Source organism: Struthio camelus, chromosome 5 (genome assembly GCF_040807025.1).
Source record: "Struthio camelus isolate bStrCam1 chromosome 5, bStrCam1.hap1, whole genome shotgun sequence".
Classification (NCBI taxonomy): domain Eukaryota; kingdom Metazoa; phylum Chordata; class Aves; order Struthioniformes; family Struthionidae; genus Struthio; species Struthio camelus.
In genome coordinates, this window is record NC_090946.1 from 78,552,641 (window position 1) to 78,565,274 (window position 12,634).

A 12,634-nucleotide genomic window follows, 5' to 3' on the forward strand; every position below is an offset into this window, starting at 1 on the left:
CCAACGTTACCAGGCCTCACTGAGGCCCATCTGTGAACCATTCCCAGTGCTTGCTTCTCCAAAGTCTATGGTACATACTCTATTGCCTCCAACAGTTTGCAGATTTCTGTTTGCAGCTTGTAGGATGAGAAGGTCCACCCTTACTCTGTGGGCAGAAGATTCATTCATACAGATTACGTTGCAGGCACAAACTCAGAGGTTTTTTGTCCCAAGACAAATAATTGAATAGCACCACCTTCTGAACAGTGGTTGTTAGTCGAGTTAGTTATTGACCAGGAGCCCCCACCAAAGCCGAAACAAAGCAGCCCAAAATGAATGAGCTGCAGTTTCAAAACGCTATGATGTGGTGTGAGCCCAACACCTTTTCTAATAGCGTCTAAGCTCACCAAGCAAATATAGTTATTGCTAAGTCTTTATTTGTCAGGAAAATAAACTTTTCTAACAGTATCCAAGAACTCCAAATAACCTAAACAAGTGGTTCCCAAAAAAACAAACAAAAACCAAAGCATGATGTAAGTGGACTGAAATACAAGATACAAATACAAAATAAAGCCTATAAACTGTGTGTTTTAGGACAAACAAAAAACTGCTTATTTCAAAGAAAAGAAAGGCTGTATTTATACTAAAACTGGCTATGCAAAGGTGTCAGCTCAAGGCAAACTTTGTATCTCTGCTCAGAGCAGAGAAAAACAGGGAGTTAAATAAAGAGTATCATCAGACAGACTGCTCATAACACTGCTATAATTATGCAGAGTACCTAGATGTAATCTTACACCTCGCTTAAAAAAGGAGCGCACCACAAACTAACATGTTATAGTTATGCTTTGCCCTGAAGTGAACACGTGCAAATTGTTGATCGTAACAGTCATGTGGAGGAGTCTTAGATATATTTTTTTACACACTCCGAGAGCAGGGACATTCAAGTCATCATGTATTTGTGTTTTTTCTTGGTTAACACAGTTTTTAAAGAGCTATTTCCATGAATCATGTGTTTAAAACACTAAATGAGCAGTAAAGAATTTTTGTTTCAGTGATCAAAGCAGTAAACACTCGATGATTTTGTGCCTGTTGCCAGATAGTTGCATAAAGTATCACTTTGTTACCAGTTCCCTGAACACTTAGGAATCTGTTTCTCTGCCTTTCGGCAGGCAGGTCTGCCTGTTAATCTACGGATGTTACACTTGCATAGTGAGTGCAGCATCTGTCCCTTAATTTGAGTTCTTCTTTTCCTTTCCCTTTCTCTCTGAAAATGAACCTAAAATGTAATGTAAAACTGGATAATTTAATTCTTAGGGGAAGGTTAAACAGCCTAAAAAAGACACCGAAGTAGGAAGTGGGGGGGGGGGGGAGAGAAAAAGTAGTTCCCATATAACATCATTTATGAAGAGATGATTATAGGCCAAATTCTTTTTTCAAGTACATGAGAGTACTTCTAAACTTGAGTTTCTACAGACAGAATTTGGCCCAAGTTACTGAGTATTATATATTATAAGCACTACGGAGTATTGCAAGATTTACTTCAAGTCTAAGTCTTTAGTAGAGCTAACATATGTGAATTCAAATTCAGTATTTGCATTACTTGGTTCTTATACATAAGTTTAAATGTTTAAAACAGATTAGATTATAGTAACTTCATCTTGCAACCACGTCTTACTAAAGAGTCAGCACAAAAACTTCCACACATCAGCGAGAACATTACCTTTCAAAAAATAAAACAATTGGCATTCATTTCACTAGCAAAGATGGCACTAAAAGATGGCGGTCACAGGCTAGTTATGCATTTCACACTCCTGTGGTATTTGTTCTCATTAAAAGAAGATTAAAACAACCAACTAGCCCCTAAAAGAGAAATATTTTGCGAATCAAATGCAGTAGTATCTGTACTCCTACAATACAGCTCCACTCCCACATGCATCAAAATGCTTTCTAAAGTATCACAGGAACAGACCTCTGTGAATCCTTTGGTTTACGTTGAGCGATCATGTTACTGAACGCTGTTAGAGGATACATTTAGGCTACAACCATTGGCCTAAAGTCTGACAGTTAAGCCAGAGATCTGTACAACAGTGGGCAAATCACTAAGTCACTGCCTCTGCTTCCAGTCCACGAAACTGGACACCAGTAATTCCTTCCTGTGCCAGGGCACTCACTGTCAGAATAACTACAGTAGTAGTTGCTAAATACTCAGATGCTAGAATGAGTAGTTTTCACAAAGCCTCTGACAGTGCAAAGCAGCACAGCAAGCCTCTATCTGAAACTGTGACCATCCTCAAGAGGAAACTGGAATACACAGAGGAGTTGCAGCAGTTTGCAAACTGGGAATAGATGTTACAGAATTTATTCCTAGCTCTGCCTATTCCTGCCATGAGGCTGCTATAACATTCTGGCAGTTTCCTGACTTCTCCGGTTCTTCTTTTACGCATCAAGTTCTTCACAACTGAAAAACAGAGACGTCTTACGAGGCTTAATTTCTACATAAAGGATGCCGAGAGTCTTGAATAAAATCCAATTAAAAAAAAAAAAAGTAAAGTATTAGTAGAAAACAAGATCTTAACTGCAGTCATTTAGGATTTACAACACATCTAAAACCACTTACATGGAATTAATAGGTTATTTTTAAACTTGTCAAAGTTTAAATTATAATCACTGCTATTGCTAATGGCAAAGTTAAGAACCCAATAAAAGCACAGATTTTCCAGATTTTTCTTAAAAGGGAGCTGAGCAGTGCAGTTTGGTGAGTTACAAGAGAGGCTACAACACTCAGCCAGAACTCCGGTTTTATTACATCCTGTCCTACCCAAACTTGAGAACAGAGCAAGGTTTCCCAAGCTCACCTCTTCCAGAGTAACGTATTCTGAAAACAATTTTCCACATATTTAATATACTAGTTACAAATGGAAGAAGTTTTATAACTTTAACAGCGCTAAGACTAGAAGCTGCAAAAACACTTTGAAAAGAATCTACAACTTTGAATATGTGTTTACAATCAATATGCAGACAAAGCTGTTGTGCTGCTCAAAAAAGCTTCACAGGAAACAGAAAGACATTGCTTTGCTCTGTCATTTTTTGAGTGACAAGTGGTCATAATACTTCATTTGAAGAGAAATTGGACTGTCAAAGTTCCTGAGAACAAACAAAAAGGAAGAGTTTCCAGAGCATCTACACCTAGCACAACGTGCGAACCTGCTGTTCCAAAGACAGGTGAAATCCAAGTTTAAGCAGACAGCTAGAGTTTATGAAGTAGCTTATTACCTTGCTACAGCCCAGTCAGAAAATTCTGCAATATAATATATCAGAATTGATCATCACATATAATCAACTTGTTACCTCAAAAGTCAGAAAGACAGTTTTACAGATGAATTTGATGTTAGAATGAATGGTTTTGAAGATTCTCAATATCGGCAGTTCCTTTTAAAGCGGAAAATGAATTTATTTTTCAAGCACCAAGTTAGGAAGTAGTTTGATAGAGCAAAACCAAGCTAGCGACTAGGCAGGGTTGGTCCTGTGCCTTCTCTCCAGCTATGCTGGAGGATCTCACCTCTTCTTTTGCACCAACATTGGCACTTGTGTGCTCCCACTATGAATATGCTTGGAGAGCTAAATCAAGAGAAAGCTGACCATAGAACACACACACACGCGCATATATATATATATATATATATATATATATATATATATATATATATATATACATACACAGACAAACACACATACAAAAACATGTGCATGCATGTGTGTCCATGGCCATTACTTTACTTTTTTGGGGGTGGAGGGTGCAGCTAGCCTAGCTTCCCAAATCAGATAAATATAAACGTTGGCACAAAGGAAGAAGAGACAGGCGATAGAAAAGGAAGAGCAAGTAGCCCTTTTTGGTTGCACTAGCCATTAGAGTGTCCCTACAATTTGGGAAGGCCAAGCCACAACTCCTTAAGTTTCAAACCTCCTAGATCATCACCCACAGGAATAGTGTTAATAATGCCCCCAAGAAAGAGTTCTGCATTGTCAGGTATCCAAGATGCTAGAGAGGAAAATTACGGTATTTCTTCTCACTGTCCTGACACTGTTCCTGCTAATTGGAACACACAGTCCCTCACTGAAGGTAAATATTTTAAAGATACTTATTAGAGAGAGGTAGTCCAGGAATCCATTAACTGCAGGAACAGACTAATTTTCACAGAAGAGAAAGTCTTCAATAAAACCTCTAAAAACAAACCTCAAAATGCTAAAACCAGGCACAAAAAAATAACATATTGCAAGAGCCTCAGATTATTACATTTATAAAACAATTTGATAATTCCTTTAGACATTTGTAGCCACATATCCTTCTCTAGTTTTATGCGCTTCATATTGTTCTGCACTTCATAAAAATGGCAAATCTGAGTAGACTCGCAAAGTTCAAGCTAAGTTTTGTTGATTCAAGGCTATTAAAAAAATGAATCCGTCACTAGAAAATAAGCTTAAGAGATCTTTTCCTTGAGTGAAAACATGCTCTTTGAAAGCACTTGTTTTAAAAATAAATATTAGAAATCAAATATTTTAGAGCTCTGTCAAACAATGTGTCATCGCCCTTTTCGTAACAACAAAATTCTCAAGTTACTCTCTGACCAAAAAAAGGAAACAAAACAAAAAAATCCCAAGATCTAAAGACTAAAAAGATGCACTGTGATCTTGTAGCAGCCAGCATTTCCTTGGCATTACCAACAATGCACTTGATGCTGAAACTAGGGACATTTGTAGCTCACAAGCACTTCTTTTCAGTATGAGATTAATCAGCTGCACACATAGCTAGGATAGGCTCAGTGCTTGAAAAATACCATTCTGCTCCGATCACCATGCTTATAATTAATAATATAATGGCAATCATGAATTTACATTGGACAGTGTTTTCAAATAATTTTATAATTTTGTTTTGTTTCCGAAGGTAATGTTTTGCTCAACTTCCTACAATCCTACTGTATTCCCTCTTTAGGGCTTTAAGAGGCATAGTTCTGAAAATCCTCCTATAAATCATATAAATCCTGCTATAAATTATACCAGACCCTAAAACAAGAACAGTCGGGAAGCTTAAGGCCAGATGGATTCCATTAGCCTGACCTCCTGTACTCATATCCTACTACAATTTTACAGAGATACTCCTGAATTGAAGGGTATCTTGGCTCTGGCTAAATCATATCTTTCAGAAAGGTGTCCAGCCTCGATTAAAACATCGAGGGAGAAAAACGTATCATTCATCTTAGCAACGTCGTGCCATACACTCTCACAAATGTTCCATTTTAGAGACTGAAATTTTCATACGAGAAAGAGCAAACACAGCTAAGGTCCCCCTATGCACACACCCCCCTCAGGCTAACTTATACTCAGTTTCATATACCTGTGGATGGATTAGCATCTTAACAGCATGCTTTTCAACTGTGCAAGTTCTAAAACTGCCCAGGAGTCGCTCTTCCATAAGAGCTGCTAAATATTTAGAAAGACAGCATAAAAGCTATATCATCCTTTTCAATAGCTCAGTGTGAAGAATATGAAACTAAACATGCCATTAGCACTGCGAGATAGTTGAGGCAGCATGAAAATTTCTGTATGCTACATACACTCTCACAACTGTATGAAGCAATACAGTTGCAATTGTCTTTTTTAAGTAGGCTAGCAAATCAAAAGAATCTACAAAACATTTAACACTGTTTCTCCACGTATCACTTAACACTTATATACTAGCCATGTTGAAGTCTGTTTCAAAACCATTGTGCAAGAATTACTAAGCACTCATAAGACACTAATGGGCTAAATACTTTTTAAAAAAATATATAAACCTAGGAACTGAGACAGAACAATAAAAATAAGCTGACAAAGGTCACAAAAGTCAATGTCAAAACCAAGATTAGAACCCTTGAGTTCCTGGACACTGGCCCTGTGTTCAAACTCTTTCACCACCACTCAAAACATCTATTCATAAATGTAGGATCTTTAGGCACATGCTTTATTTATACAGGCACAGGTGGTGAGAGCAATTCATTAGTGAAAGGTACTTCCAGAAAACCTTGGCCTTCCCCCTTATCCATGAAAGGAATAGCCTAAGTATTTCCACAAACGTCACCCTTTAAATCCTCTCCTCCCCAGCCCCAAACCACTCCCAATTCCTGCCACCCCCGGGCACTTACCAAAAAGCAAAGTTGTGGCCAGTTGTGGATAAAATACCTATATGTATAAATGGAGTAGGGTTCAGACAGATCTTTGGTGATCAGTCTCATGATATCGGGCATCTGCAACTCTGACTCATATCGGACGTATCGTATCGTTAGGTCCTCCTCGGGCTGAGAGTCCGTTCCCGAGCCTTTCAAACTGCAGGCTGCTGCTAAGGACCTGGAGAGTAGCAGCAGGGACTCCTCCTCCTCCTCCTCCCCTCCTTCATCCCCCTCCTCCTGCTCTTCCTCCTCCAAGCCAGTCCCTCCTGCGAGTCCATTGCGGGCTGCACTCTTAGCAGCAGTCATAGTTGTGGCAGCAGGCTGGCTCCTGTCCCCTGTTGCTGCTGCTGGGGGAGAAGGAGGAGGAGGAGGAGAGGGTGCAGTCCTTCCCTGGGGAGCAAGGTGGTTAGTAAGGGGGGTCGAGCACGGTGCTGCGGCCGGGGGCGACGGCTGCTGCTGCTGCTGCTGCTGTCCAGAGCCCATTGTTTTGCTGGCTCGCTTGTTCTCCTGCCCCTCGGAAGCTGCCCCGGCCTCCGAGCTGAGGATCTTGCTCTTGAGGGAGGCCCGCAGGTGCCGCAGCTCGGGGCTGATGACGCCGTTGAGCTGGTGGTTGTGGTGCGGGGGGTGGTGGTGGTGGTGGTGGAGGCGGTGCTGCTGCTGCTGCTGCCCCCCCTTGCCGCCGTCGCCTCCTCCTCGCTGCTGCTGCTCCCGTCCGCCCGCGGGTCCCTCCTCTTCCTCCTCCTCTTCGGCCTCCTCGTCCTGGGCCCCGGTGCAGGCGGCGGCGGCAGCGGAGGAGGTGGAAGAGGAGGAGGAGGAGGAAGAAGCAGCCCCCCCTCCTCCTCCGGGGAAGGGGGAGAGCGTGTCCCCCTGCGGGGAGAGGACGCTGCTAGGCCCCGGCGGTACCTCGGCCATATCCTACGGGAGAGACCGACACAAAACCCGCCGAGGAGGCGGCCGTCAGCCGAGACGGGGAGGGCGGCGGCGGCCTGACGGGCCGCGGTCGGGGCCGGCGGCGGGGGGGGGGGGGAGGGGGGCGCGAACAAAGGCAGAGACAGGGCCCGGGCCCCGCCTCGCCGCCCCGCCGCCGCCTCTTCCTGCAGCCCCGCTGCTGCCGCCGCCGGGACCCTCCTCCGGTCGCCGGCCCGCCCCGGGCGGCCTCCCGCCGCCGCGGCCCCCGCCCGCCGCCGCCGCTCACCCCCGCCTCTCCTCAGCGCCGCGGCTCCCACTCTCCGCTCATCCAGCGGCCGCCAAGCGCCGCTGCCGTAAACCCGCCGCCAAGTTTCCTGTCAGCCCTTGCGACACTTCCTCCCTTGGCGGCGCGGCCCGGCGACGGCGGGGCGGGGCGCGGCGAGGGCCTGGGCGGTGGTGGTGGCGGCGGCGCCGTTGCGTTAACTCGCGCCGGGCCGGGCGCACCCGCTGCGGCTCCCTCAGTCCCCGGCACCGCAGCTCTGCCCCCAGGCGCTCCCGGCCCGTGGTGGGGCCTACTCGGGCTCGGGCCCGGGCCCGGCCGCGGCCTGCACGCCGCTTTGCGCTTTGTTTTTTAACCGTCGTCAGCCCCCAGGGTGTAAAAGCGACGGCCGCGGGCAGCGCGGAGCCGGGGGCGGGGGGTCGGAGCAGGGCAGGGGGGCGGTATTTGTAGCTCTTGCTTCAGAAATGTGCAGAAGCGGGGAAGGAGGTTCGTCAGGGCCGCTGTTGAGTCCTCGTGAAGGGCCTGGGGCCTGGGTAAGGAAGTCACTCAGCTGGTCGCCCTGGGAAATCCGCAGAAATTTGAACAAGTCCTCTCTCAAGTGCGCGGTGTCTCTGCCGCGTTTCGGAATTAAGTAATGCCTGTTTTAAGAATATGCCCGCAGACCTCACTGCAATAAGCAAATCCTTTGTAGTGTTTTTACTGCGGAGACTTTGTTAATAAGCGCCCAAGAAACAGCACTGTCTCCTTTTCACACGAGGAAGCTCTGTGGGTCTGTTGCGTGCAAGACTCATTTTCTTCTGCTACAGTTACTTCTCTATGAAGTGACAGGTCTGGACTTACAAGGAAAACCTAGCAACTTCTCTACGTGTCCCAACAAGGTTCTTTAATTAGGGTGAAAATAAACCTTGGATCCAGTTTCAGACTTCCGCTTATGAATTGTTAAGTTCTGAAGTGAAGTGAGAGAAAAGGAAAACATCTGATTGAAAGTGAATGAATTAAAATGGTTTTCACGCACCAAAGGGCTTTTATGGGTCTCATCTGGGCTGCTCTGGCACGCTGGCAGTGCAGTTAAGTTCACTGTTCTCAGGTAGTTTAAACAGAAAGAGCAAACAAATGTCAATGTAGTAATGGCCCAAATTCAGCTCTCGTTTACCGTGTTGCGGTAGCGTGATTGGAAGTGCCTGAGCCTGTGTGTTACAGTGGTATCCATGTTAGGAAGACAACCAAGAGCCAGCACAAATTGTCATATAGGGTGAAAATGATATAGCTGTTATCATAAAAACATACTATGTTACTTCAGTGAGGTCACAGGTACTATGGAAAACCTCTCTTTTGAGCTCTCTGACAGTACTGGCAACATTTTTTGTTCCACTTCCAATACCTGTTGAACAGCTTCCAAGCTCAGAAGGTCCTGGTTTGGTTGTTGATCTTAGCAGTTCATTGTCCATAGCTAGGACCCATCTGACCAAAGGTGGATATGTACACTGTAGGCACCCCTGTCTGAGCTAGTCGCCTTTGATTCCCCTTAATGTCCCTGGAGAGGAAAAGGCACTTTTGTGGAGGGATTCAGCTCATCCTAAACTAGATTTCCAAAGCCGGTCAGATGACTTGTGTCTTGGAGGTGCGTGCCATCATCCCGTTAAATAAGGGACCTCAACGTAACTAGTTCATTTGAGACGGAAACCGTTTCTGTCACTCTCTGAAGTTAAGTGAAAGGTGTCCTAGGGCTACTGTTGATATATTCTCAGTTGCAAAGCCTACTCTGCCTCTCATTTGTCTTATCTGTTGTTTGTATTACGATGACAAGAAAGAGGCCAGCTGCTTTTTAAATGGACTTTCTGAACCAGAAGTGTGTGTAATAGCTTTTTGTGTAATAGCTTTAGGTGCATTTTTGTTCCTCAGGTTTCTCTCACTGCTTTTTGAACCTCCAGCAGCCCTGAGCACCGTCATGCTGTTGCAAACCACTCCTTCCTCTGAAGCTAGGACGGGGCTTGAACACAAGTCTCATTGTCTTTCTAGTTCATTGTTCAATAACTCTGTGACCTTGGGGGTTTCTATGGCTAATTCATTTATTAAGAAAACAGTACACACTTGGGGAACTGTTCCTGTATAGTTCTGTTATCTCCAAAAAGAAAGGGAGCTATTGATGGCCTTTCTCCTTTTTCTCTTAGATATCTAAGGGAACTATCTGGTCACTGGATTAACTTTGCAGTTACTCTGCGTTAGATCTCAACTCAAGGAAACCCTTGTGGAAAGCGGACATCTAAACATGTCATGTTCCCTGGCATAATGATGGTAACATCACAGCTGCACCAAAAATGAGGATATTGCACACAGAATATTGAGCTGTACTTAATCAGGGGAAACAAACAGGAGAAGCAGGTCAATGTTTAACAAAGAAAGGACCTGAGCTAATACCTGCCCACTATTGCACTGGCCACACTAGCTGAGCTATGACTTCTCCACAGCCCGGCAATGAACTGTGTGGGCAAAGATGTTGTCATTCAATTAAAGTAGCTTGACTTCCGTCTTCTGCACTTCAAATTGATACAATATGATAATAAAGAAATATGAGGATATCTAGAATTTCTGCACCTAACTCTGTAGTTAGACAGGAAGTGCAACATGTGCCAGCGTAGGTGGAAATACCAGGTCTGTCTGAGCTCCTGAAACAGCAAATAGAGAATCATACATATCGAAGTATATAAGGTTATAAGCACAGTAAAAGAGGAATTCAGTAAAAACAAAATGTATGTATACATATCAAATGTTGCTTGGTTCACGCTGAGCAAGCTGTCTGTTTAAGTGGTGGGATGTGTGCTGCTCAGAAGGAGAGTCTTCGTGTAAAATGGTCAATCTGGAAAAACTGTGGTTTAGAAAGAGTGTTGTAACAAGAGAAATCACAAGGGGGTAGTGTTGGACAGCACTCCAGTCTCTGAAATTCCCACAACAGTGACCCTGTGCCATAAACTCGGTTTATTTTAGCAGAAGAACATACAGAAGTCACTGCATCTCTTCTGACAGCAGTCTCTGGGCAGATGACATTTGTCTCCATGGGAGACAGGGACTTGTAGTGTCAAGATCAATACACCAGTGCAATTGTCATCTTCACTTCTGTAGCTACATTGAAATCAAGTGTGAAATGATGATGAGAGAGATTTGGGAGATGCAAAAAGAGAAAAAAAGAAAACAGAGATCTGTGAAGGATGAGTCAGCCATGACAATATTTATTCCATTTCTTGCTCGTACACTTCTACTACAGGTGAAACTATCTGAGTCTTTATAACTAAAGCTGGCCTCTCTTACCCATGCCTACTCTCTATAGGAGGAGAAAATCATAGCTCAGCAGGAGGAGTAAGAGACGTGGTTGGTAGGTGCATTCAAGAGTGCTCCTTCTGATAAGGAGCTCTTGAGCCTTTCAGGAAGAGTTTTTGCTGTCTTTCCTACTCTGCCGAGACTCCTGTGCTATCAGAGGTCTCTCACTTCTCCCAGTCTTGTGGGGACACAGGAGCCTTCTCTGGTATTGGAAGAAACCACAGAAGGGACAGAAGGAATCTCCGTGCCTTTATTTTGCACCGGGGCTTTATGTGTATTTAGAAACCAAGCAAAAATGTATATAGGAGTGGAGATTTTTTTTTAGAGATGATTTCATAGCAGAGCATTGATTCCACTGTGCCTTGCATCTGGTCTGTGAAGCTAATGAGGAATGATTGATTGATTTGAAATGATGTGCTTCATTGCAAATAGCCAGGGACAGCTCTTCTCTTTCAAACCCTTTATCAAAAAGGATGGAGAAGCAAGGGGGGAGAGAAGCTGCAGACACAATGTACTTGAAAAGTCAGTATACCACTGTAAAGTTAAAGCAGGTAGCTAAGATCTCAGCTAGTGTGTGTAGGCCTAACTCCACTGAAAACAATCCCTGGCAAGAAGAGAAAGTACTGTAAGAATTAGGCATGTCTGACTTTCTCATCTGGCTGGCTGCTTGTTCCATCATTGTTTAGTGCTCTCAGTATTGCACAAGGAGATATTTTAACTTCAGCAAGTCAATATGTTGATCTTCTTGCGTGAACTACTCACCCACATGCTCTGACCCATCCCACTTTATTGTGTGAAAGGAGCATACCAGCAGGAAATTGAGGCATACTTTCTTGTAATAACACCAGTCAATAGTTTTAAACTCAGTTTGACCAGTTGAGTCGGATTGGTTTTACAGCCGTCTAACAAAAGAAAATGTAGTTATAGTATATTTAAAAATCATGTGACTTTATGTCCTTTTAAGCGCACTTGCTGAAATCTGTACAGTAGGCACCCTATTTACCATTTACCATATCAATATACATTTAACAACTCTGGAGTTAGGGAAATGAATTTTTAAAATCTCTGAGCTTCCATTGGAGCCAATGAGAAATTTCTTATTTCCTTCAGCAGGAATGGAAACAGATCGACACTAGAGTCCTTTGAAAAACTGAGTAATAATCTACCTAAAACTGTTTAAAGTATGATTTAGCGTCTTTGAAGTCATTAAAGTACAGTAATCTTTTTAGAACGTCCTCTGCTGGTTACTGTTTTTCTTTTGCTGATAGACTCTCTATGGTAAGAAATATTAAGGGGAATAAATACCTTTAAAAACTGTGGTGGATGAAAGAGGTAATGGAAACTTATTAAAGAGGGGGAGGACAGAAGGAGGAGCTAGGGAATTATAGACGCATCAGCTTATCTTCAATTTCCTGAAAAACGCTGGAACAAATAATCAAACAATTTGTAAGCATTTAAGAAAAAAACAAGGAGATTAGTGACAGTCAATATGGATTTGTCAAGACCAAGTCATGTCAAACCAATCTCATTTCCTTCCATGACAGGGTAGCAGGCTCTGAGACAGAGGAGAAACAGTACAAATTGTAAATCTTGACATCAGTAAGACTTATAAGACAGTAAGACTTATATAACAAAGGATATTTGTTATATTTGGAGACAAAGCCACGCAAGGATGGACAGCAAAGATATCAGAGGATGGGGACAGAATTCCAAAGGATCTTGACAAATTGGAAATGCAGTCTGAAAAGGGGAGGACACTATTCGATAGGGACAAATGCAAGGTGGTATGCTTAGGACAGAGCAAACAACTGCACGGAGACGTGCTGGAGAACAAGTGCATGGTTTGCAGTTCTGTGGAAAAAGACAGTACGAAAAGGAACCCTTCTCCACTTGGTCATCAGGAAGCACCAGCTGGAGCCCAGCTTTGGGCACTGCACGGCAAGAAACA

At 43.7% G+C, this 12,634-nt stretch overlaps 1 protein-coding gene across 4 annotated transcripts in view; it reads right to left on the reverse strand.

Moving 5' to 3' along the window:
* Positions 1-7,500, reverse strand: part of NAA30 (N-alpha-acetyltransferase 30, NatC catalytic subunit) — a 21,770-nt gene extending 14,270 nt beyond the window's left edge. Inside the window, exons 1-3 of one of the 4 annotated variants that reach the window (XM_068947448.1) lie at positions 7,378-7,450; positions 7,035-7,097; positions 6,159-6,989 (exon numbers count right to left, since the gene is read on the reverse strand). In XM_068947448.1, coding sequence (XP_068803549.1) covers positions 6,159-6,989; positions 7,035-7,094 — 891 coding nt within the window. In that variant the 5' untranslated portion in view covers positions 7,095-7,097; positions 7,378-7,450. Of the gene's footprint in view, positions 1-6,158; positions 7,279-7,377 lie in introns of those variants that run through there. The other 3 variants (XM_068947447.1, XM_068947449.1, XM_009670728.2) reach the window with 3 other exon arrangements.
* Positions 7,501-12,634: the final 5,134 nt, after the last annotated feature.